This window comes from Mobula hypostoma, chromosome 7, assembly GCF_963921235.1.
Source record: "Mobula hypostoma chromosome 7, sMobHyp1.1, whole genome shotgun sequence".
In the NCBI taxonomy this organism is placed as follows: domain Eukaryota; kingdom Metazoa; phylum Chordata; class Chondrichthyes; order Myliobatiformes; family Myliobatidae; genus Mobula; species Mobula hypostoma.
In genome coordinates, this window is record NC_086103.1 from 181,878,310 (window position 1) to 181,903,060 (window position 24,751).

Here is a 24,751-nt window from a genome sequence, read left to right on the forward strand (position 1 = left end):
GGACAATGTTTTCTCACAGGAAGGGGCAAGGCTATGGAACAAGACACCAGTGGGAGTGGTTGAGGCAGGTACTGGAGTATCCTTTATGAAGCATTTAGATTAGGTGGGGCTTGGAGAGATAGAGGCCAAATGCAGGAAACTGGGACTTGCTCGGCGGGTAAAACGGTTGGCATGGACTGGTTGGGTCGAATAACCTGTATCCATGCCTTATCACTCTGTGACTTTATGAGTCTGCCCCTTCCACATCCTCTGTGAATATTTCTGGGAGTTAAACTACATCACTGTTACAAATTGTAACAATAAACACAGAATGGTGGCCGGTGGCTCATTGTTAATAAACTGCTGGCCCACTAAATGCTGATGCCATCTAGTCAAAACATTTTACTTTTACCATTGTGCCTGTCGGTTGTTTTGACTGCCTGACATTATTTACTTGTGTTTTGAGTTGTGACTTGTGTTTGTTTGATGTGTCTAGTACAAAAAGAAACATTTGAAGTGCTGCACAGTTTTCAGACAGTGTAAAACTCTCCTGCTTAGAGCAATGGTTGGTCCATGCAGCTAGAAAAAGAATTGGAAGGAACATTGGATAGAAGCTGTCCTTTAGCCTGACATGCTTTTAGATGTTTGTTTCTTCTGCCTGAAGGAAGGGGGTGGTGAAGAAGAGAGAATGTCCGTAGTAGGTGGGGATTTTTGCTGATGCAGTCTGCTTCATTGAGGAGTGGGGAGTACAGACAGAGTTGATGGATGGAGCCTGGTTTCCGTGATGTACTGAGCTACGTCCACAACTCTCTGTAGTGTCTTGCGGTCCCAGGCAGAGCAAGGCTGTGATGCACCCGGAGAGGATGCCTTCTGTGGCGCTTCGGTAGAAACTGGCTACCGTTACCGGGAATTGGTAAGGACCATGGAGCGTTGTATCACGTCCACTTGTGGCTGTTTCGTAGGAGGATCCTTTCTGGACGGCCAAGGAGCTCTCTCAGACGGACCACACGGAGGCCTTGAACCAGTCGCTGTGCCGCTTGGTGGAGGTGCTGCAGCTGGCCGTCCGGAAGAACAAGTCGGTGATGCTCGACCTCTGGAGACCCCCGGCTGAGCACCCCTTCCACTTCACCTGGATCAACGTCACGCTGGAAGCCATCCTGGAATCGGGGATCCCCCAGGAGATGGTGAGCTTGTTTTCTCTGGTGCTTGCGTTAATGGGTTGTACCTGCTGGGGGTACAGGGACGAGTCAGTGGCCCCCCCACCCACCCCCCAGCATCTGGCTACTGCCGAAACACACCGCTTATTATTGTCAATTACTAATTAGATAAACACTCATAATCTTCATCAGTCACAGAGTCACAGAGCACTACAACACAGAAACAGTCCCTTCGGCCCATCTAGTCTGTGCTGAACTCTTATCCTGACTGGTCCCAATGACCTGCACCCAAACCATATCCTTCATACCCCTCCCAACCATGCATCAATCCAAATTTCTCTTAAATGTTGAAATCAAACCCACATCCACACTCTCACCACCCTCCGAGTGAAGAAATTCCCCCTCATTGTCCCCTTAAGCATTTCACCTTTCACCCTTGACGCATGACCTCTGGTTCTAACTTACTCAGCAGAATAAAACCTGCTTGCATTTACTCTATCTGTACCCCTCATAACTGTGTGTGCCTCTATCAAATCTCCCCTCATCCTGCTGCGCTCCAGAGAATGAAGTCCGAATCAATTCAGCCTTTCCGTATAACTCGGGTCCTCAAGTCCTGGCAACATCCTTGTAAATTTTCTCTGCATGCTTTCCATCTCATTGATATCTTTATTCTTCCCTGAGCACCTGTTTTTGTGCGGCAGTTCTCTATGATTCTAAGAAATGAAGAAAATCTTCATCACACAAAGGCGGGCGGAGATGTTGAATTTTGTCTCATGACATGTATTAGATGGAGAGGATAACCTGGGAGTGTCTGCTGCCATGTTTCAGGTGATGTGGCTCCCTGAAGAGGACAGGTCGCTGGTTCAACGACTGGCCCCGGGCTTCCAGCACTTCTCCTCCGTGAAGCAGAATGCCACCGCGTTGCACAGCCAGGGCATCTCCGGACTGAACCTGCGCTACAACAAGGTCGATGCGGATGAGATGCGGTAATACCGTCCATTCAAGCCTTTCGAGCAGTTGCATTGGTTTCAAATTTCCAGCACCTGCAGAGCCTTAGGACCCACACCACCATGTTCAGGAACAGTTATTACCCCACGACCATCGGGCTCTTGAACCAGTGGGGATAACTTCACTCGCCCCATCATTGAAATATTCCCACAACCAATAGACTCACTTTCAAGGACTCTTCATCTCAAGTTCTCAATATTTATTGCTTATTTATTCATGATTATTATTATTTCTTTCTTTTTGTATTTGCACAGTTTATCTTTTGCACACTGAATGCCCCAGTGGTGCAGTCTTTCATTGATTCTGTTATGGTTATTATTCCATAGATTTATTGACTACGCCCGCAAGAAAACGAATCTCAGGGTTGTATATAGTGACATCTATGTACTTTGAACTTTGAACCTTGATCTTACCCTTCCATAGATGGATTTGTAGATTTGGCTAGATCTCACTGTTCTAAGGTAAAAGAAACCCTAACTCCTTTCATTGATGGAGATGGATCGATTTCCTCACTCCCCCGACCTTCTCTCTTCTCCCTCCTCCAATCGAGCAGAAGACCCAAACAGCCTGAAAGTGAGCCCCACAAGGTTCAAGGACACCTTCTATCCCGCTGTTATAAGACTATTGAACAGCCCCCCAGTACAAAGATGGATTCTTGACCTTATAATCTACCATGTTGTGACCTAGTCTGCTTGCACTGCATTTCCTCTGTAAGTGTAGCACTTTATTCTGCATTCTGTTCTTGTTTTACCTTGTTCTATCTCAAAGCACTGTTGCAATGAAATGATCTATACGAATAATATGCAGAACAAGCTTCTCACTGTACCTTGGAATGCATTCAGTGGCCAGTTTATTATGTACTCCTGGGCACCAGCTCGTTAATGCAAATATCTAATCACTTAATCATACGGCAGCAGCTCAATACATAAAGCTATGCAGTCAGAGTCAAGAAGTTCAGTTGTTGTTCAGACAAAACATTAAAATGGAGAAGAAATGTTGAAAGGTTCATTTATTATCGAAGTGTGTATCCATATACAACTCTGAGATTTGTCTTCTCCAGATAGCCATGAGACAAAGAAAGAACATGAAAGTTGCTCAGAGAGAAACTTCAAACACACACCCCTCCTGCACAAAAAAGAATGGCATTCCGATCATCAACCCCAAGCTCCACTTCCTCGCACAGGAACATAGACCCCAAAACAACACCTCCCCTGCACAAAAGGCCAACAGAAAACAATGGGACATCAGTACCCAAACATCTTCCCCTTGCACAACAAAACGGAAAAGAAATGGGCGATAAAAAACACAGAATATAAAACCTTGAGTCTGAAAATGTCCACAGTCCATAAGCGCAATAGTCTAATCCATAAACGCAGAACCACGATACCATCCTGCGATATCACGGGCATTCATCGAGAAGGAGGGATATCACACGAGGCAGGGAGGCCAACCCGCCTGCCGCAGCGAGCCACACAGTGATAGGCTGCTCTCAGATTTCTTCTCCAGCAGCGATCAAAAAGAAGGCAGTCAGCACTGAACTCTCAGTCACTTCCCCCATTTGCCTCAATGTCTCAATCTTCCTCAAAGCTTTGATTGGCGATTAATGGATGCTTTAACCAGTGAGATGGAGTCGATCATTGGCTCGTGCCCCATCTTGAAGTTTCTTCCCGTTGAGGCTGTCTGAGTATGCTCTTGCTTTCCGGAATCTTATTGGAGACAGCAAAATGCTGGATTACTCTAACAATCTCCAAACTGTAAAAGTCGCAGGCTCTAACAGTCCCAGAAGCACAGTTGAGGTGAAAGACAGATGTAAAAGAAGTAAAAGAGATATTTTCAAAAGCTATCTTGAAGATGTCGACTGAGGTTCTGATGTTTCAGATGTGATCGAGGCAGAGGAATGAAAGGTGGGGGAGTAGCATTGCTTGTTAGGGAAAATATTACAGCAGTGCTCAGGCAGGACAGATTAGAGGGCTTGTCTACTGAGTCCTTGTGGGTGGAGCTGAGAAACAGGAAAGGTATGGCCACATTAGTGGGATTGTATTACAGACCACCCAATAGTCAAAGAGAATTGGAAGTGCAAATCTGCAGAGAGATAGCAGGCAAGTGCAGGAAACATAAAGTTGTGGTGGTGGGGGATTTTAATTTTCCATATATTGCTTGGGACTCCCATACTGTTAGGGGTCTAGATGGTGTAGAGTTTGTAAAATGTGTTCAGGAAAGTTTTCTAAATCAATATATAGAAGGACCAACTAGAGGGGATGCAATATTGGATCTCCTGTTAGGAAATGAGTTAGGACAAGTGACAGAAGTCTGTGTAGGGGAGCACTTTGGTTCCAGTGATCATAACACCATTAGTTTCAACTTGATCATGGACAAGGATAGATCTGGTCCTAGGGCTGAGGTTCTTAACTGGAAGAAGGCCAAATTTGAAGAAATGAGAAAGGATCTAAAAAGCATGGATTGGGACAGGTTGTTCTCTGGCATGGATGTGAACAGTGGTGGGAAGCCTTCAAAGCAGAAATTTTGAGAGTGCAGAATTTGTATGTTCCTGTCAGGATTAAAGGCAAGGTGAATAGGAATAAGGAACCTTGGTTCTCAAGGGATATTGCAACTCTGATAAAGAAGAAGAGGGAGTTGTATGACGTGTATAGGAAGCAGAGAGTAAATAAGATGCTTGAGGAGTATAAGAAGTGCAAGAAAATACTTAAGAAAGAAATCAGGAGGGCTAAAAGAAGACATGAGGTTGCCTTGGCAGTCAAAGTGAAGGATAATCCAAAGAGCTTTTACAGGTATATTAAGAGCAAAAGGATTGTAAGGGATAAAATTGATCCTCTTGAAGATCAGAGTGGTTGGCTATGTGCGGAACCAAAGGAAATGGGGGAGATCTTAAATAGGTTTTTTGCATCTGTGTTTACTAAGGAAACTGGCATGAAGTCTATGGAATTAAGGGAAACAAGTAGTGAGATCATGGAAACTGTACAGATCGAAAAGGAGGAGGTCCTTGCTGTCTTGAGGAAAATTAAAGTGGATAAATCCCCGGGACCTGACAGGGTGTTCCCTTGGACCTTGAAGGAGACTAGTGTTGAAATTGCAGGGACCCTGGCTGAAATATTTAAAATGTCGCTGTCTACAGGTGAGGTGCCGGAGGATTGGAGAGTGGCTCATGTTGTTCCGTTGTTTAAAAAAGGATCAAAAAGTAATCCGGGAAATTATAGGCCAGTAAATTTAACGTCGGTAGTAGGTAAGTTATTGGAGGGAGTACTAAGAGACAGAATCTACAAGCATTTGGATAGACTGGGATTTATTAGGGAGAGTCAACATGGCTTTGTGCGTGGTAGGTCATATTTGACCAATCTATTGAAGTTTTTTGAGGAGGTTACCAGGAAAGTGGATGAAGGGAAGGCAGTGGATATTGTCTACATGGAAGGTCCTGCATGGGAGGTTAGTTAGGAAAATTCAGTCGCTAGGTATACATGGAGAGGTGGTAAATTGGATTAGACATTGGCTCGATGGAAGAAGCCAGAGAGTGGTGGTAGAGAATTGCTTCTCTGAGTGGAGGCCTGTGACTAGTGGTGTGCCACAGGGATCAGTGATGGGTCCATTGTTATTTGTCATCTATATCAATGATCTGGATGATAATGTGGTAAATTGGATCAGCAAGTTTGCTGATGATACAAAGATTGGAGGTGTAGTAGACAGTGAGGAAGGTTTTCAGAGCCTGCAGAGGGACTTGGACCAGCTGGAAAAATGGGCTAAAAAATGGCAGATGGAGTTTAATACTGACAAGTGTGAGGTATTGCACTTTGGAAGGACAAACCGACGTAGAACATACAGGGTAAATGGTAAGGCACTGAGGAGTGCAGTGGAACAGAGGGATCTGGGAATGCAGATACAAAATTCCTTAAAAGTGGCGTCACAGGTAGATAGGGTCGTAAAGAGAGCTTTTGGTACATTGGCCTTTATTAATCAAAATATTGAGTATAAGAGCTGGAATGTTATGATGAGGTTGTGTAAGGCATTGGTGAGGCCGAATCTGGAGTATTGTGTTCAGTTTTGGTCACCAAATTACAGGAAGGATATAAATAAGGTTGAAAGAGTGCAGAGAAGGTTTACAAGGATGTTGCCGGGACTTGAGAAACTCAGTTACAGAGGAAGGTTGAATAAGTTGGGACTTTATTCCCTGGAGCGTAGAAGAATGAGGGGAGATTTGATAGAGGTATATAAAATTATGATGGGTATAGATAGAGTGAATGCAAGCAGGCTTTTTCCACTGAGGCAAGGGGAGGAAAAAACCAGAGGACATGGGTTAAGGGTGAGGGGGGAAAAGTTTAAAGGGAACATTAGGGGGGGCTTCTTCACACAGAGAGTGGTGGGAGTATGGAATGAGCTGCCAGACGAGGTGGTAAGTGCGGGTTCTTTTTTAACATTTAAGAATAAATTGGACAGATACATGGATGGGAGGTGTATGGAGGGATATGGTCCGTGTGCAGGTCAGTGGGACTAGGCAGAAAATGGTTCGGCACAGCCAAGAAGGGCCAAAAGGCCTGTTCCTGTGCTGTAGTTTCTATGGTTTCTATGGTTTCTATGAGGAAATGTTTTACACTGGCGCCACCTTGACCAGATGTGATCTAAGTGACATTGACTGTGGAATGAATGTTGGTGCCAGATGGCGTGGTTTGACTATCTCAGAAGCTGCTGATCTCTTGGGATTTTCATGCACAACAGTCTCTAGATATTACAGAGAATGGTGAGAAAAGCAAAAAATAGCAGTTCTGTGGGTAAAACCGTCTTGTTAATGAGAGAGGTCAGAGGAGAATGACCAGACTGGTTCAAGCTGACAGGAAGGCAGCAGGAACTCAGCTAACCACGTGTTACAACATTGATGTACAGAAGAGCATCTCTGAACTTCCACGTTGAACCTTGAAGTGGATGGGCTACAGCAGCAGATCACACTGGGTTCACTCCTGTACTTACTGAAGTGTCCACTAAGTGTGTATAAATAACACCGAGAACATGAGTTGTAGGGTCTGTGAAGGTGAGTCTGTAGGTTGTAGGATCAGTTCAGAGTTGTGGTGAGTGAAATTATGACTCCAGTCCTCTTGCCCAATTAAAATATTAAAACATTAAATCCTTCTTAATATTTTAATGCTGTGTAAGATTGTAAAGTCTCAAAAACATATGAAATGGAAGCAACACACACAAAATGCTGGAGGAACTCAGTAGGTCAGGCAGCAGCTATGGAGGACAATGAACAGTTAACATTTTGGGCCTGATAAGGGTCTTAGCCTGAAATGCCAGCTGTATGTTCCTCTCCATAGATGCTGCCTGACATGCTGAGTTCACTGGGCATTTTGTGTGTGTTGCTTTGGATTTCCAGCATCTGAGAAATTGAAGCAGAGAGGGACTAATCAGCCTGTTATACCTGTACGTGGAACATCCTTTTACACAGCCCAACCTCCCCACACAAATCCATATCCCTTGAATCCTTTAATAAAGTCCAAAGTTCAAAGTAAACTTATTATCAAAATACATAATACAATTCAAATACAAAATACATAATCAAACTACATAAATGTCACCATGTACAACCCTGAGATTCATTTTCTTGCGGGCATACTCAATGAATCCATAGAATAATAACCATTATAGAATCAACGAGTCCTTGAAAGTGAGACCACAGGTTGTGGGAACATTTCAATGTTGCCTTTGGTTCAAGATCCTGATGGTTGAGGGCTGAACCTGAGTGGTTGAGGCCTCTGATGACGGATGCTGCTTTCCTGTGACAGTGTTTCATGTAGATTGCTCAACGATGGGGAGGGCTTTTCATCTTGATGGACCGGGCCATATCCATTACTTTTTGTAAGATATTCCATTCAAGGGCATTGGTGTTTCCATACCAGGCAGCGATGCAGCCAGTCAATATACTCTCCACCACACTGTTATAGAAGTTTGTCTAAGTTTTAGACATCATGCTGAATCTTCGCAAACTCCTAAGGAAGTAGAGATGTTGCTGTGCTCTCTTCATAAATGCACTTACATCCTGGATCCAGAACAGGTCCTCCGAAATAATAACAACACGGAGTTTAAAGTTGCTGACCTTCTCTACCTCTGATCCTCCCATGAGGACTGGCTCATGGATTTATGGTTTCTTTCTCCTGAAGTCAATAATCATCTCCTCAATCTTGCTGACGTTGAGTGCAAGGTGGTTGATGTGCCACCTCTCAGCCAGAGTTTCAATCTCCATCCTATACGCTGATTCATCACCACCTTCGATTCGGCCTACGACGGTGGCGTCATCAGCAAATTTGACAATGGCATTGGAGCTGTGCTTAGCCACACGGTCGTAAGTGTAAAGTGAGTAGAGCGGGGGCCAAGCACGCAGCAGAATATCTGAGCATGTTAGATACCAATCATAGAACGTTACAGCACAGTACCCTTCGGCCCAAGATATTGTGCCAACACTTTAACCTGCTCGAAGATCAATCGAACCCTCCTATCCTGCATAGCCCTCCATTTTTCCATCACCCATGTGCCTGGTTTTGAGTCTCTTAAATGTCCCTAATGTATCTGCCTCTACTCTCACCCCTGGCAGCACGTTCCAAGCACCCACCACCCAGTGTAAAAATCCTACTTCTGACAATAGTAAACCTACTCTAATTCCAGTTCCAACATGCAGGCCCTTCAGTCCACAATGTGGTGCTGACATTTTAACCTAACCCTTCCCTCCCACATAGCTCTCCATTTTTCTGTTATCGATGAGCCAATTTAAGAGTTTATTAAAGAGTATTTTTGCTATGTTTTTGCAGATTGGTTATTTGGTCATCCTTTGTGTGTTTCATTTACTCTATTGTCTTTCTATGATCTACTGTGAATGCCCACAAGAAGATTAATCTCGGGGTTGTATATGGTGACATCTATGTACTTTGATAATAAATTTACTTTGAACTGAAATGCCCCAAATGTATGTGCCTGTGACACCATCCCCAGGACACCTACCACACTTTGTTTAAAAAGCCTGCCTCCGACAACACTCCCCCACACTTCCCTCCAATCACCTTATAACTAGCCTCCCCCTGTGCTTTCTGAGGTCCAAGTCTCGCGTCACCTTCTGGCACCGAGCTCTTCCTTGGGATGCACACTTCACCTCTCTGTTTTGTTTGCAGGAAATATGCCGCAAAGAATATCACCACCAACCTGTATCTTGTCAACGAGCCGTGGCTGTTTTCGGTGCTGTGGTGCGCCGGCGTGCAGTCTGTTACGTCCGATGCCTGTCAAATCTTAAACAAAGTGCGGACTCCCACCTGGATATTGGTAAGTGACAGAAAGGGAGAGGCTGTTCAGCCCCAGGACTCGATTCTGCCCCCACATAGCTTCCCCACCCCGGCAGGGCATTCCACTCACCTACCACGCTCTGTGTAAATAAAACCCCACCTCCCTATACTTCCCTCCAATCACATTAACATTTTGCCCCCTTGAATTAGCCGTATCCACCCTGGGAAAAAGTCTCTGGCTGTCCACTCGACCTATGCATCAGTCACTGAAAGCAAGCATGCAGGTACAGCAGGCAGTGAAGAAAGCTAATGGCATGCTGGCCTTCATAACAAGGGGAATTGAGTATAAGAGCAAAGAGGTCCTTCTGCAGCTGTACAGGGCCCTGGTGAGACCACACCTGGAGTACTGTGTACAGTTTTGGTCTCTAAATTTGAGGAAGGACATTCTTGCTATTGAGAGAGTGCAGCGTAGGTTCACAAGGTTAATTCCAGGGGTGGCGGGACTGTCATATGTTGAAAGATTGGAGCGACTGGGCTTGTAGACACTGGAATTTAGAAGGATGAGAGGGGATCTGATTGAAACATATAAGATTATTAAGGGATTGGACACGCTGGAGGCAGGAAGCACGTTCCCACTGATGGCTGAGTCCAGAACCAGAGGCCACAGTTTAAGAATTAGGGGTAGGCCATTTAGAACAGAGTTGAGGAAAAACTCTTTCACCCAGAGAGTGGTGGATATATGGAATGCTCTGCCCCAGAAGGCAGTGGAGGCCAAGTCTCTTGATGCTTTCAAGAAAGAGATGGATAGAGCTCTTAAAGATAGCGGAATCAAAGGTTATGGGGATAAGGCAGGAACTGGATACTGATTGTGGATGATCAGCCATGATCACAGTGAATGGCGGTGCTGGCTCGAAGGGCCAAATGGCCTACTCCTGCACCTATTGTCTATTGTCTATTGTCTATGCCTCTTATCAATGAAGTGTCGATGTTCCAGGTTGAAACCCTGCATCAGACCTGGGCTGCAATACCTTTTGAGATCCTCCAGCAGTTTGTTTAGAACGTAGAACAGTACAGCACAGGAGCAGGTCCTTCACCCTACAGTGTTGAGCCGTCAATTAAATAACTAATCCCTCTGCCTACACAACATCCATATCCTTCCAATTTTAAAAAAATCTCCTATTTATTTATTTGTTTGTTTATTGAGAAAGAGCACAGAATAAGCCTTTCCGGCCCCTCGAGCCACACCGCCCAGCAATGCCCTGATTTAATCCTAGCCTGATGACGGGACAATTTAACACCAGCCCAGGCAGTGCATTCCAGGCATCCACCACTCTGTGTTGTAAAAACAAACAAGGGAAACTCTGCAGAGGCTGGAAATCCGAGCAACACACACAAAATGCTGGAGGAACTCAGCAGGCCAGGCAGCATCTAGGAAAAGAGTACACAATTGATGTTTCGGGCCGAAGCCCTTTGGCAGGACTGGAGAAAGCAGCTGAGGAGTAGATTTAAAAGGTGGGAGGAGTGGAGATAGAAACACAAGACGATAGGTGAAACCTGGACGGGGAAGGATGAGGTAAAGAGCTGGGAAGTTGATTGGTGAACGAGACAGAAGGCCATGGAAGAAAGAAAAGGGGGGAGGAGCACCAGAAGAAGGCAATGGGCAGACAAGGAGATAAGGTGAGGGAGGGAAAAGGGGATGGGAAATAGTGAAGGAAGGGGGTGGGGGGCATTATCAGAAGTTAGAGAAGTCAATGCTTATGCCATCAGGTTGGAGGCTACCCAAGCGGACTATAAGGTGTTGTTCCTTCAACCCAAGTGTGGCCTTATCACGACAGTGGAGGAGGCCATGGATGAACATATTGGGATGGGAACGGGAAGTGGAATTAAAATGGGTGGCCACTGGGAGATCCTGCTTGTTCTGGCGGACAGAGCGTAGATGCTCGGCAACTTCCCTGTCCGTTCGTCCCTCCCCACTGATCTCCCTCCTGACACTTACCCTTGCAAGCGGAACAAGTGCTTCACCCGCCCCTACACCTCCTCCCTCACTACCCCAGGACCCTAAACAGTCCTTCCAGGTGAGGCGACACTTCACCCGTGAACCTGTTGGCGTCATATTACTGTGTTCGGTGCTCCTGGTGTGGACTCCTATATATCGGTGAGACCCAATGTAGACTGGGAGGCCGCTTCACTGAGCACCTCCGCCAGAACAAGCAGGATCTCCCAGTGGCCACCCATTTTAATTCCACTTCCCATTCCCATTCCGATATGTCCATCTATGGCCTCCTCCACTGTCATGATGAGGCCACACATAGGTTGGAGGAACAACGACCTTATATTCTGTTTGGGTAGCTTCCAACCTGATAGCATGAACATCGATTTCTCAAACTTCTGGCAATGCCCCCACCCCACCACTTCACCCATTCCCGATCCCCTTTTCCCTCTTTCACCTTATCTCCTTGTCCGCCCTTTGCCTCCTTCTGGTGCTCCTGACTCCTTTTCTTTCTTCCATGGCCTTCTGTCTCGTTCACCAATCAACTTCCCAGCTCTTTACTTCATCCCTCCCCGTCCAGGTTTCAACTATCACCTTGTGTTTCTCTCTCCCCTCCACCGACCTTTTAAATCTACTCCTCGATTTTTTTCCTACAGCCCTGCCAAAGGGTTTCGGCCCAAGATATCCACTGTACTCTTTTCCTTGATGTTTTCCTGAGTTCCCCCAGCATCTTGTCTGTGTTGACCTGTTGTAAAAATATTGCTCCTCACATCTCCTTTGAAATTACGCCTTCTCACCTTCAATGATTGCTTCTTGCTCCAGATTCCACCATCTGGCAGTCCCCTGTGCGCACGCCTGGCCTTTGTGTGGCTTTCTCTGCCGGCGAGGATGTCACTGGGGATTCCCCAGGACTGAAAGGGCCATCTGAAGAGTAGACAGAGGAGACAGACAGCAATCCAAGCAGCCCTGTTCCCTCTAAGCACACACTAACTGAAATGCTCCTGCACACATAACCTTTGTTGCCACGCAGATGGAATTGGATGCAGCTAAAGTTTTAAAACTTGGAAGGTTTTCTTTGTTGTACTGTATCTCATTATTTGAATTAATACAGTACTGTGCAAAAGTCTTAGACACACACACACATAGCTAGGGTACCTAAGACTTTTGCACAGTACTGTAGTAATTTTATGTATTGCACTGTATTGCCACTGCAAAAAGAAATCATGACCGACGTGAGTGACGATAAATCTGATTCTGATCTGGGTCTCTATTGCGGACTGAGAGTGGGAAGGGGCAGGGAGAGGGGAATCATGGTTGGGAAAAGGGAAAGGGAGAGGGGAGGGAGCGGGAAGCACCAGAGAGACATTCTGTAATGATCAGTGAACCAATTGTTTGGAATCAGATGACCTTGCCAGGTGGCTCAGGGCTGGGTGTGTCTGCACCCTCACCACCCCTGCCCCTGCCCCTCACACTCCTTCTCTGCCTCCTGTCCCACTCCCCTCCCACAGAGCTTCATCCTCACCACCCCTGGCTCCCGCCAGATTTACAAACTCGCTCCATGTTGACAACCGCGGTTCTGCGCAAACGCTTTGTGCACCCTAGCTTTATATCGGTGCCTAGGACTTTTGCACAGTACTGTAAATGAAATCAAAAGTATGTGATTTTTCATTTTTTATTCTAATTATTCATAGTATGATTATTACAAAAAAACTAAAGCACCATACAATTTTCAGGCTATGTAAAACTTTCATGCTCAGAGCAGTGATGAGGCTGCATAAAAATAATGAGAAGGAAAGTTGCAGCTTCTGGTGGGGGGGGGGTCCTTCTAATTAATCTCCCTTGGTCCCCCAAGCTTAAGTTTAGTCAGCTCTTACAATTTCACAGACTTGTTTTTTTGTTCCACGCCCCCAGTGAATTGGTTGTCATCTGTGTGTTCTGCTGTTCTGCACGGGTGGTTGCTCCGCCCTCCTCCCTCCCTCACTCCGCTCTCCTCTGTCCTCCTCCCTCACTCCGTCCTCCTCCCTCGCCCATCCTCCTCCCTCCCTCATCCTCCCTCCATCACTCCGCTCTCCTCCCTCCCCCATCCTCCTCCCTCCCTCTGTCCTCCCTCCATCACTCCGCCCTCCTCCCTCCCTCATCCTCCCTCCATCACTCCGCTCTCCTCTGTCCTCCTCCCTCACTCCGTCCTCCTCCCTCCCCCATCCTCCTCCCTCCCTCATCCTCCCTCCATCACTCCGCTCTCCTCCCTCCCCCATCCTCCTCCCTCCCTCTGTCCTCCCTCCATCACTCCGCCCTCCTCCCTCCCTCATCCTCCCTCCATCACTCCGCCCTCCTCTGTCCTCCTCCCTCCCCTATCCTCCATCACTCCGCCCTCCTCCCTCCCTCATCCTCCCTCCATCACTCCGCTCTCCTCTGTCCTCCTCCCTCACTCCGTCCTCCTCCCTTCCCCATCCTCCTCCCTCCCTCATCCTCCCTCCATCACTCCGCTCTCCTCTCTTCCTCTGTCCTCCTCCCTCACTCCGCCCTCCTCCCTCCCCCATCCTCCTCCCTCCCTCATCCTCCCTCCATCACTCCGCTCTCCTCTGTCCTCCTCCCTCACTCCGCCCTCCTCCCTCCCTCACTCCGCTCTCCTCTGTCCTCCTCCCTCACTCCGCCCTCCTCCCTCCCCCATCCTCCTCCCTCCCTCATCCTCCCTCCATCACTCCGCTCTCCTCTGTCCTCCTCCCTCACTCCGCCCTCCTCCCTCCCCCATCCTCCTCCCTCCCTCATCCTCCCTCCATCACTCCGCTCTCCTCTCGTCCTCTGTCCTCCTCCCTCACTCCTCCCTCCTCCCTCCCCCATCCTCCTCCCTCCCTCTGTCCTCCCTCCATCACTCCGCTCTCCTCTCTTCCTCTGTCCTCCTCCCTCACTCCACCCTCCTCCCTCCCCCATCCTCCTCCCTCCCTCATCCTCCCTCCATCACTCCGCCCTCCTCTGTCCTCCTCCCTCCCCTATCCTCCATCACTCCGCCCTCCTCCCTCCCTCTGTCCTCCCTCCATCACTCCGCCCTCCTCCCTCATTCTGTCCTCCTCCCTCACCCTGTCCTCCCTCCCTCACTCTGTCCTCCTCCCTCCCCTGCTCTCCTCCCTCACTCTGCCCTCCTCCCTCCCTCTGTCCTCAACGCCCCCCAGCTGCCCCCACACCTTTGTCTCCTGAACTGCCTGAGCAAACACAGGACGCTGTTTCTTTCACTTGGCAACCCGAACCCTTTGACGGTGACCGCTGCAATTACCTGCTCTTTTGTGTGTGCACATCTGTGAATGAGCATTTGTGCCTGATTTAAAGGCTTTAACGCCGGTTGCATTTCATCCACACTCCCCTTCCAGGGGAATACGTGACAGAAACACAAGCGATTCTACAGATAAGAGAAAATCTGCAGATGCTAGAAATCCAGAGCAACACCCACACATTTTGGAGGAACTCAGCAGGACAGGCAGCTTACCTGCGGAAATGAATAAACAGTCGACGTTGTAGCGAGCCCTATGAGGAAAAGTTGAGCGAGCTGAGCCTTTTCTCTTTGGAGTGAAGGAGGGTGAGAGGTGACCTGACGGAAGTGTACAAGATGATAGGAGGCATAGATTGAGTGGATTGCTAGAGACTTTTTTCCCCAGAGTGGAAATGGCAAATATGAGGGGGCAAGATTTGAAGGTGCTTGGAGGAAAGTAAAGGGACGATGTCAGAGGTAAGTTCTTTACACCGAGAGTAATGAGTGGGTGTGGAGCACGTTGCCTGCGATGGAGGGAGGGGCAGATACATTAGGAACATTTAAGAGACTTTTAGATCCGCTCACTATGATAGTAGAATGGAGGGTTATGTGGGAGGGAAGGATTAGATTGATGTTAGGGTAGGTTAAAAGGCTGGCACAACCCCGTGGGTCGGAGGGCCTGTACTGTTCTGTGTTCTATGTTCAATGTTAAGTACCTCGAGGGAGCTTCACTCCATCTCTGAGTGTTTTTGTTTTGAGAAATGGTTTACTAATTCAGTTATAATACTTAAGTCATTCTCAATTCAGAACTTTCTTAACATCAGATAACCTCAAACCAGAATCTGATTTATGATCACTGACATACGTTGTGAAATTTGTTGTTCTGTGGCAGTGATGCAGTGCAACATGTTAAAATATACTATAAATAACAACAGAAAATGAAAATAAGTAGAGCAGAAAGTGTGCAAAACAGTGAGGTAATGTTTATGGTTCACAGGCATCAGTGCTGATGCAGGGTTTTGAACCGAAATATCAACTGTTTCCTTCTTCCCATTGAATGGGACAGTGTTATAGAGATATCGCACAGAAACAGGCACTGTGAATATCTGGTCTGTGCTGAACAGTCCAACCCTGGGAGTGTGATGGAATGATGTAGAGGGAGATTCACTGTGTGTCCGATCCCGGGAGTGTGTGATGGGACAGTGTAGAGGGAGTTTCACTCTGTGCCTGACCCTGGGAGTGTGTGGTGGGACAGTATAGAGGGAGCTTCACTCTGTGTCTGACCCAGGGAGTGTGTGATGGGACAGTGTAGCTGGAGCTTCACTCTGTGTCTGACCCTGGGAGTGTGTGGTGGAGTGTAGAGTGAGATTCACTCTGTGTCTGACCCTGGGAGTGTGTGATGGGACAGTATAGAGGGAGCTTCACTGTGTGTCTGACCCTGGGATTATGTGGTGGGACAGTGTAGAGGGAGCTTCACCCTATGATAACCTGTGCCCTGAGAGTACTTAAGGGTGAACTGACCGAAAAGAATTGTGAATAGATCCAATCCTACCAAAACTCTGTAACCCCAGAGATATAACACGGTTCTCTTTCTTAAATGCAGCATCCCGATGAATACCTGATGCTCTGGATAACCACTGACATCATATCAATCACCATCGTGGTGGGGATCTTCATCCTGCAGAAGTGAGTGAGAATTCCCTCTCCGCTGGTCTCTGCCTGTGGTGTTGGCTTGATGCTTGTTGTTCTGGACTTCATCTCATTCTCAGCTCTCATTCTCAGGGGTGGTGGGATGGTGTCCTGGGCTGTGGGAAGGGTCTCTGGTTGGCCAGGTTGCTCCATTAATTGAGCCTTGGTGAGTTAGGTGCCTGGGATGTTAGGTAGACCCTGTTGCTTGGGTCGTTGAACTGTTGGTGAATCCATACCAAACCTTCTGGAAGGTGCCTATCGTTCCCAGGACTTGTCACCTCAATGCAAATAGTTGACCCAGTCCGCTGTGAGTCGCTGAGGGGGACTACAGAAGGAGAGAGGTTAGTGTCACAGAGGGGTGAAAGCAAGTAAGTCAGCTGGAGGGAGGAAAAGGTTGATAGATAGAGATAGCACATTCTCCCTGTGACCGCGTGAGTTTCTGCCGGATGCTCTGGTTTCCTCCCACATTCCAAAGAGGTGCAGCTGAATGGGTTAATTGGCCACTGTAAGTTGCCCCTTGTGTGTGAGTGAGGGGTGGAATCTGGGAATGTGGGGAGAGTAAAATGGGATTAGTGTAAGATTTGTAGAGTTGTTCAGACACACAGCACAGAAACAGGCCAATGGGTCCATCCAGCCCATGCTGAACTATTCTGCCCAGTCCCACTGACCTGTCCCTGGACCATATCCCTCCATACCCCTCCCATCCTTGTACTTACTCAAACTTCTCTTAAATGTTGAAATCAAACCTGCATCCACTAGTTCTGCGGTCAGCTCATTCCATACTCTCACCACCCTCAGAGTAAAGACATGTTACCCTTAAGCATCTTGCCTTTCAACCATAACCTATGACCTCTGGTTGTAGTCCCACCCAACATCAGGGGAAAAGGCCTGCTTCCATTTACCCTATCTATAGCCCTCATAATCTTGTATTCCTCTATCAAATCTCCCCTCAATCTCCTAGGCTTCAGGGAATAAAGTTCCAAACTATTCAACCTTTCCCACTCAACCCACCACTCTCTCCGTGTGAAAAACTTACTCCTGACATGCCCTTGGTACCTATTTCCAAGCACCTTAAAATTATGCCCTCTAGTGATAGCCATTTCAACCCTGGGAAAAAGCCTCTGACTATCCACACGATCAATGCCCCTCATCATCTTATACACCTCTATCAGGTCACTTCTCATCCTCCATCACTCCAAGGAGAAAAGGCCAATTACACTCAACCTACTCTCATAAGGTATGCCCTCCAATCCAGGCAACATCCTTGTAAGTCTCATCTGCACTCTCTCTATAGTATCCACATCCTTCCTGTAGTGAGGTGAGCAGAACTCCAAGTGGGGTCTGACCAAGTTCTTACATGTAGGATCAGTGGAGTCCATAAGACCATAAAACATTGGAGCAGAATAAGGCCATTCAACCCATCGAGTCTGTTCCACCATTCCATCATGGCTGATCTCTGATCCCACTCAACCCCACACACCTGCCTTCTTGCCTTATCCTTTGATGCCCTGACCAATCGGGAAACGATCAACTTCTGCCTTAAATATACTCACAGGCTTGGCCTCCACTGCAGAGCATTCCACAGATTCACTACTCTCTGGCTAAAAAAATTCTTCCTTACCTCTGTTCTAAAAGGTTGCCTCTCAGTTTTGAGGCTGTGCCCTCCAATACAGGATACCCCCACCACAGGAAACATTCTCTCCACATCCAACCTATCTAGTCCTTTGAGCATTGATAGGTTTCAATGAGATCTCCTCCTCCACATTCTTCTAAATTCCAGTGTGTACAGGCCCAAAGCTGTGAAATGCTCCTCATATGTTAAACCCTTCATTCCTGGAATCATCCTCGTCAACTTCCTCTGGACTCTCTCCAATGATAACACATTCTTTCTGAGATATTGGGCCCAAAACTGTCGACGATACTCCATGAGTGGGCTAATTAGTGTCTTATAAAGGCTCAGCATTATCTCCTTGCTTTCATATTCTATTCCTCTTGAAATAAATGCCAACATTGCATATACCTTCTTTACCACAGACTCAATCTGTGAATTAACCTTCTGGGACTCTAGCATGGGGACTCCTAAGTCTCTCTGCACCTCTGATGTTTGAATTTTCTCCCCATTTAGATAATAGTCTGCACTATTGTTCCTTTTACAAAAATGCATTACAATACATTTCCCAAGACTGTATTCCATCTACCACTTTTTTGCCCTTTCTTCCAATTTGTCTAAGTCCTGCTGCAATCGCATTTGCTTCCTCAGCACTACCTACCCCTCCACCTACCTTCGTATCATCCGTAAACTTTGCCGCAAAGCCATCAATTCCATTATCCAAATCATTGACATACAATGTGAAAAGTAGCAGTCCCAATACTGACCCCTGAGGAACACCACTAGTCACTGGCAGCCAAGCAGAAAAGGCCCCTTTTATTTCCATTTGCTACCTCCTGCCTGTCAGCCATTCCTCTATCTATGCCAGTATCTTTCCTGTAACCCCAAAGGATTTTATCTTGTTAAGTAGCCTCATGTGTGGCATCTTATCAAACACCTTCTGAAAATCCAAGTAAATGACATCCACTGCCTCTCCTTTGTCCACCCTGCTTGTTACTTCCCCGAAGAACTCTAACAGATTTGTCAGGCAAGATTTCCCTTTACAGAAACCACGCTGACTTTGACTTTGTTCATCATTAGTCTCCAACTACCCTGAAACCTCATCCTTAGTAACAGACTCCAACAATTTCCCAACCACTGCGGTTAGGCTAACTGGCCTATAATTTCCTTTCTTTTGCCTTCCTCCCTTCTTAAAGAGTGGAGTGACATTTGTAATCTTCCAGTCCTCCGGGATCATGCCGAAATCAAGTGATTCTTGAAAGATCATCTGTTATCTCTTCAGCAATCTCTCAGGGCTCTGGGATGTAGTCCATCTGGTCCAGGTGACTTATCCACCTTAAGACCTTTGAATTTGCCTAACACTTTTTCCTTGGTAATAGCAATGACACTCACTCTTGTTCCCTGACACTCATGGACCTCTGGCACATTGCTAGTGTCTTCCACAGTGAAGACAGGTGCAAAGTACCTGTTAAGTTCACCTGCCATTTATTTGTCCCCCATCAGTACCTCACCAGCATCATCTTCCAGTGGTCCAATATCAACTCTAACCTCACTTCTACTCTTTATATAATTGAAAAAAACTTCTAGTATCCTGCTTTATATTATCGGCTAGTTTGCCCTCATATTTCATCTTTTCCCTTCTTAGTTGCCTTTTGTTAGATTTTAAAAGCTTCCCAATCATTCAACGTCCCACTCACTTTATATGCTCTTTCCTTATCTTTTATGTAGTCCTTAACTTCCCTTGTCAGTCACGGTTGCCTACCCCTTCCATTTGAGAACAACTTCTGTGGGACATATGTATCTCGCGCCTTGTGAACGATTCCCAAAAACCTAAGCCATCGTTGCTCTGCTGTCATCCCCACCAGATTCCTCCTCCAATCCATCTCAGCAAGCTCCTCGCTCGTGCCTCTGTAATTCCCCATATTCCATTCTGATACTGATACACGTGAGTAATGCTTCTCCCTCTCAATTTGCAGTATGAATTCAATCATGTTTTGACACTGCCTCCGAAGGGATCCTTTACAATGAGCTCCCTAGTCATAGAATACTAGCAGAGAAACATAAGAACATAAGAAATAGGAGCAGGAGTCGGCCACCTGGCCAGTTGAACCTGCTCCCCCATTCAATAAGACCATAGCGATCTGGCCATGAACTCATCTCCACCTACCTGTCTTTTCCCCATAGCCTTTAATTCCCCTACTATGCACAAATCTATCCAACCTTGTCTTAAATATATTTACTGAGGTAGCCTCCACTGCTTCATTGGGCAGAGAATTCCACAGATTCGCCACTCTCTGGGGAAAAGCAGTTTCTCCCCATCTCCGTCCTAAATCTACTCCCTGGAATCTTGAGGCTATGTCCCCTAGTTCTAGTCTCACCTATTAGTGGAAACAACTTCCCTGCCTCTATCTTATCTATCCCTTTCGTAATTTTATATGTTTCGATAAGATCTCCTCTTATTCTTCTGAACTCCAGTGAGTACAGCCCCAGGCGACTCGATCTCTCCTCACAGTCTAACCCCTTCATCCCTGGAATCAACCTGGTGAACCTCCTCTGCACTGCCTCCAAAGCCAGTATATCCTTCCTCAAGTAAGGAGACCAGAACTGCACACAGTACTCCAGGTGTGGCCTCACCAGTACCCTGTATAGTTGCAGCACAACCTCCCTGCTCTTAAATTCAATCCCTCTAGTAATGAAGGCCAACATTCCATTTGCCTTCTTGATAGCCTGCTGCACCTGCAAAGAGGTCCTACGGCCCATCTAGTTTGTGCTAAACTATTAATCTGTCTAGTCCCAGCAAACCCGCTCATGGACCATAGCCCTCCATACCCCTCCCATCCAATCTTCCCTTGAGTTTCGACATCATACTGGTATCCACCACTTCCGCTGACAGCTCGTTGTGCGCTCACACCACCACTCAGATTCCCATCAGATTCTCCACAGGTTCACCCTTATCCCAAACAAACTCTTGTTCTAGTCTCACCCAACCTCAGTGGAAAAAACCTGCTTGCAATATACCCCATCTCTACCTCTCATAAATGTTGTATGCCTCTATCAAATCTCCCCTCATCCTCCTACACTCTGTGGAATAAAATCTGAACCTATTCAACCTTTCCCTCTAACTCATGTCCTCGACACCCGGCAACATCCTTGCAAATTAATGAATACTTGAAGATAGCATAGGGTTAGTGGACTGAAGGGCCTTTCTTTGTGCTTTATGCCTTTATGACTCTGACTCGTATGGAAGTAGGGAGGAGGAGTGGGGGATTAGTTGAGTTAGGTTGAAGGAGGTAGTGGAGAGATGAGAAAGAAGGCAGAGGAATAGGAGGGAAAAGAAAGTTGTGTTGTGATAAAGTTTGATATATGTTGACATGACTAAAAACAGGCTAAGCTTGGCCTTGTTAAACTGTGTAGAAGTGGTAAGTTGTTACTTAGCAAGGCTGATCAAAGCCCATCACCCCTACTGGGGCAAAGGCTGCCAATAGCAGCTTGCCAGAGTCCTCTCTCCTGGGTAGTTCTTTCAAATTGTCTCCTGGCGTAGCCCATCTTCTCTTGTAGGCAGATATACATCCTATCCCACTGATGAGGTCTCCAGAGCTCTGTATTGCTTTTCTGTAGCTCTGGGTTTTAATGCGATGGAGCTGGTCTTGAATCATGCCGTCTTTGGGAGGGTTGGTGGAGATAGGGAGTGGGAGTTCAAGGACCTCTCTTTCTTCTGTAGAAAGGGAGGGGACAGTAGAAGAATCTCGATGCCAGAGCCCCATCGAACGTCTCCTTGGGAACATTGGGGAAAACATAATCTTTCCTTGATCATTCACCTCCAAGGGCGAATTCACTCCCCGCTCATTCCCATCGTGTATAATCATCATGGACCAAACGTCTTCCCTTGGCTTCTGTTGTCTCACTAATGGTTTGTGTGTGTGTGTCTCTCTCTCTCTCTCTTTGGCTGTGTTTGTTGGTGTATTTGTTGTTTTGCTGATGAGCGCGCGTGTGTGTGTGTGTGTGTGTGTGTGTGTGTGTGTGTGTGTTTTTGAAAGTCAGTCGTCCCTTTGAGATGCATAGATCCCCCTCCTGTGTGTTGGTGTGTACCTTTCTGCTTGCTGTTCTGAATGTCTGTGTATCACTAATCTAAAAGCAGGACCCTGCAGATGCTGTAGGAAATGCCCATCGGGCCACGAAGCATCTGTGGGGGAGAGAAACAGCGAAATAGAGTTGGTTTCAGGTCACTGACTGTTCATCTTGTTCTGATGTCCGATCTTCAATCTGAAATATCATCTCTGTTCCTCCCTCCACAGCTGCTGGTTGGGCTGCTGAGGTATCTCCAACATGTTCTGTTCTAATCTCAGTGTTTCCTGCCAGGCAATTGAATAATCATCAAAGTTTTATCCCAACCAGCAGTTCCTTTGTAAAGAAAGTCAATCCCTATGTCTTGTGAGGTTTAAGGGCTGCATAGGGAAATGGTGCCATTGGGTTGGGCTTGTATTGGTGTCACAGCCTACAACTGGGCTTGGTCTTTGACCTACAACTAGCCTTGACTGTTGACCTACAACTGGCTTTGACCCTTGGCCTACAACTAGGCTTGAGCTTGATGTGCAACTGAGATTTACCTTTGCCCTCAATTTAGGATTGACCCTTGTCTATAACAGGGTTTGTACCTTGGCCTACAACTGACCTTGACATTTGGCCCCCAACTGGTCTTGGTTTGGCCTACAATTGGGCTTGACCTTGGCCAATAACAGAGAATGACCTTTGGCCTACATTTGGACTTGACCCTTGTCTATAACAGGGTCTGAAGCATGTCCTACAACTGAGCTTGAGTTTAACTTATAGCTGGCCTTGACCTTTGACCTACAACTGAGCGTGACATTTGGTCTGTGACCTGGCATGGTCCTTGGTCCAGAGGTGTAATCAGGCCTGAGTTTAGGACTCAAGCTTTAGGCTTGAGTCTTGAACTGGGCCTAAACCAAGAGCTAAGCCTGAAACCAGGCCTTGTCCTAAAACCTGCCTGATCCAACAACAAGGCTGGTGTCTAAGGCTAAGTCTGACCTGAACTTCTGGAAGTTATTCAGTCCTAAAGTATGCCACTTAACACCAAGAACCACCTCTGAGCCCCTCGAGAGGGCCGTGTTGACCTTCCCACTGCAGTCTGTGCAGTGAACGTGAGGAGGAAAAGCACCTGTCTTGGTCTGATGGCAGGGTAGAGTGGGAGCTAGGAGATGCCTTGAACTCCTTTCATACCCAGCCCCTAGCTTTTGCCATTGAATGTTACCTTACACACAGTGATAAAAAAAGTGGCTTTGGGTATTGGTCAGCAAATTTCCACCATGTGGACGGATCACGCAAGGTAATTCCTCCGCTTAAGAAGAACAGGAGTAGAGGAGGTATGTTCCCAATAGAAGGTTACACGGTGAACTCGGAAATGTTGAACGGTGCTCCGTTCACTCTTTGCATTCATCTTTTCAGTATTCCCTTCCTTCCCTTTCACTGACGTTATCTCCCTGTTCTTTCCCCCTCTCCTGTTCTCTCCTTCTCTCCTTCTTGCTCTCTCTCTGCTGCACCCTGGCATCTTACAGCTATCACCTGATCAGGTATGGCGGAGACTTCTGAATGACCTTTGACCTCCCCCGGAGTGGGAAGCCTAATTTCCTCACTTCCTCAGAACCTCCCCTCCCCTCCCTTGTGATCCTCATGTTCCTGGCAACACCACTCTCCTTTCCCTCACCTCCTACTTCCACACCCTATCTCTCCTTGGTGTCTTCCTCTTTCCCTCTCCCTCCTCCTGCCTCCTTCCCTGTCAACCTTCCTTCTTGCTATGGCACTGAGGCCAGGAGAGAGCTCGACCTTTTCCTGACAGCTCCTGAATGTAGGCCTGCCATCTTACCTACCCCTTCCTCTCCCCAGCTTCCAACAAGTTTATTATTATAGTCAGAGAATAAATGCTGTCAAATTAGCTTATTTTTCCTCAAACAGCGTAGTACATTACAAACATAAACCACATAATTATCATAAAAATATTAACATAAATTAACATAGATGAACATAAATTAACATATATTAAAATGCATAATGCTGGTGTAATTTGAGAGAGCAAAGAAATATAGGCCGGCAACCCCGTTGCAGGAAGAATGTGGAAGCTTTGGAGAGGATGCAGAAGAGGTTCACTAGGATTAGAGAGTGTGAACTCTAAAGAGAATTTGGACAATCATAAATACAAGAGCGTCTTCAGATGTTGGAAATCTTGAGGAACAACACATATAAAATGCTGGGGAAATTCAGCAAGTCAGGCTGCTATGGAGAGGAATGAACTGTCAACGTTTCAGCTCATGACCAAACACGTTGACGGTTTGTTCCCCTCCATAGACGCTGTCCGACTTGCTGAGCTCCTCCAGCATGCCTTGCACTGGACAAACTTGTGTTTGTTGTTTTTTTTTCTGGAGTGGCGGAGGCTGAGAGGAGATCTGACTGAGGTGTGTAGTATTATGTGAGGCATACAGAGAGTACACAGCCTGTATCTTTTCTTCAGGATAGATACATCAATTACCAGAAGGCATGAGTGTAAGGCAAGATGGGGCAAGTTCAAAGGAGATGTGAGAGGCAAGCTTTGAACGCAGAGTGGTGGGTGGCTGGAATGTGCTGCCTGGGGTGTTGGTAGAAGCATTTAAGAGTCTCTTAGACACATGAATCACTGAACACAACCCATGGACTCACTTTCAAGGACTCAAGTTCTTAGTATTATTTATTTACTTTTTTTTGTATTTACACTATTTGTCTTCTTTTGAACATTGGTTGTTTTCCAATCTTTGC

General features: G+C 46.7%; 1 protein-coding gene across 5 annotated transcripts in view; it reads left to right on the forward strand.

The window, feature by feature from the left end:
• The window catches only part of gdpd5b (glycerophosphodiester phosphodiesterase domain containing 5b), a 291,231-nt gene that overhangs the window by 239,887 nt on the left and 26,593 nt on the right, over positions 1-24,751 (forward strand). For 4 of the 5 annotated variants that reach the window (XM_063054660.1, XM_063054662.1, XM_063054663.1 and 1 more), the window contains exons 11-15: positions 942-1,163; positions 1,965-2,122; positions 9,308-9,455; positions 16,253-16,335; positions 23,521-23,535. In XM_063054660.1, coding sequence (XP_062910730.1) covers positions 942-1,163; positions 1,965-2,122; positions 9,308-9,455; positions 16,253-16,335; positions 23,521-23,535 — 626 coding nt within the window. The remainder of the gene's footprint in view (positions 1-941; positions 1,164-1,964; positions 2,123-9,307; positions 9,456-16,252; positions 16,336-23,520; positions 23,536-24,751) is intronic. The other variant, XM_063054665.1, reaches the window with a different exon arrangement.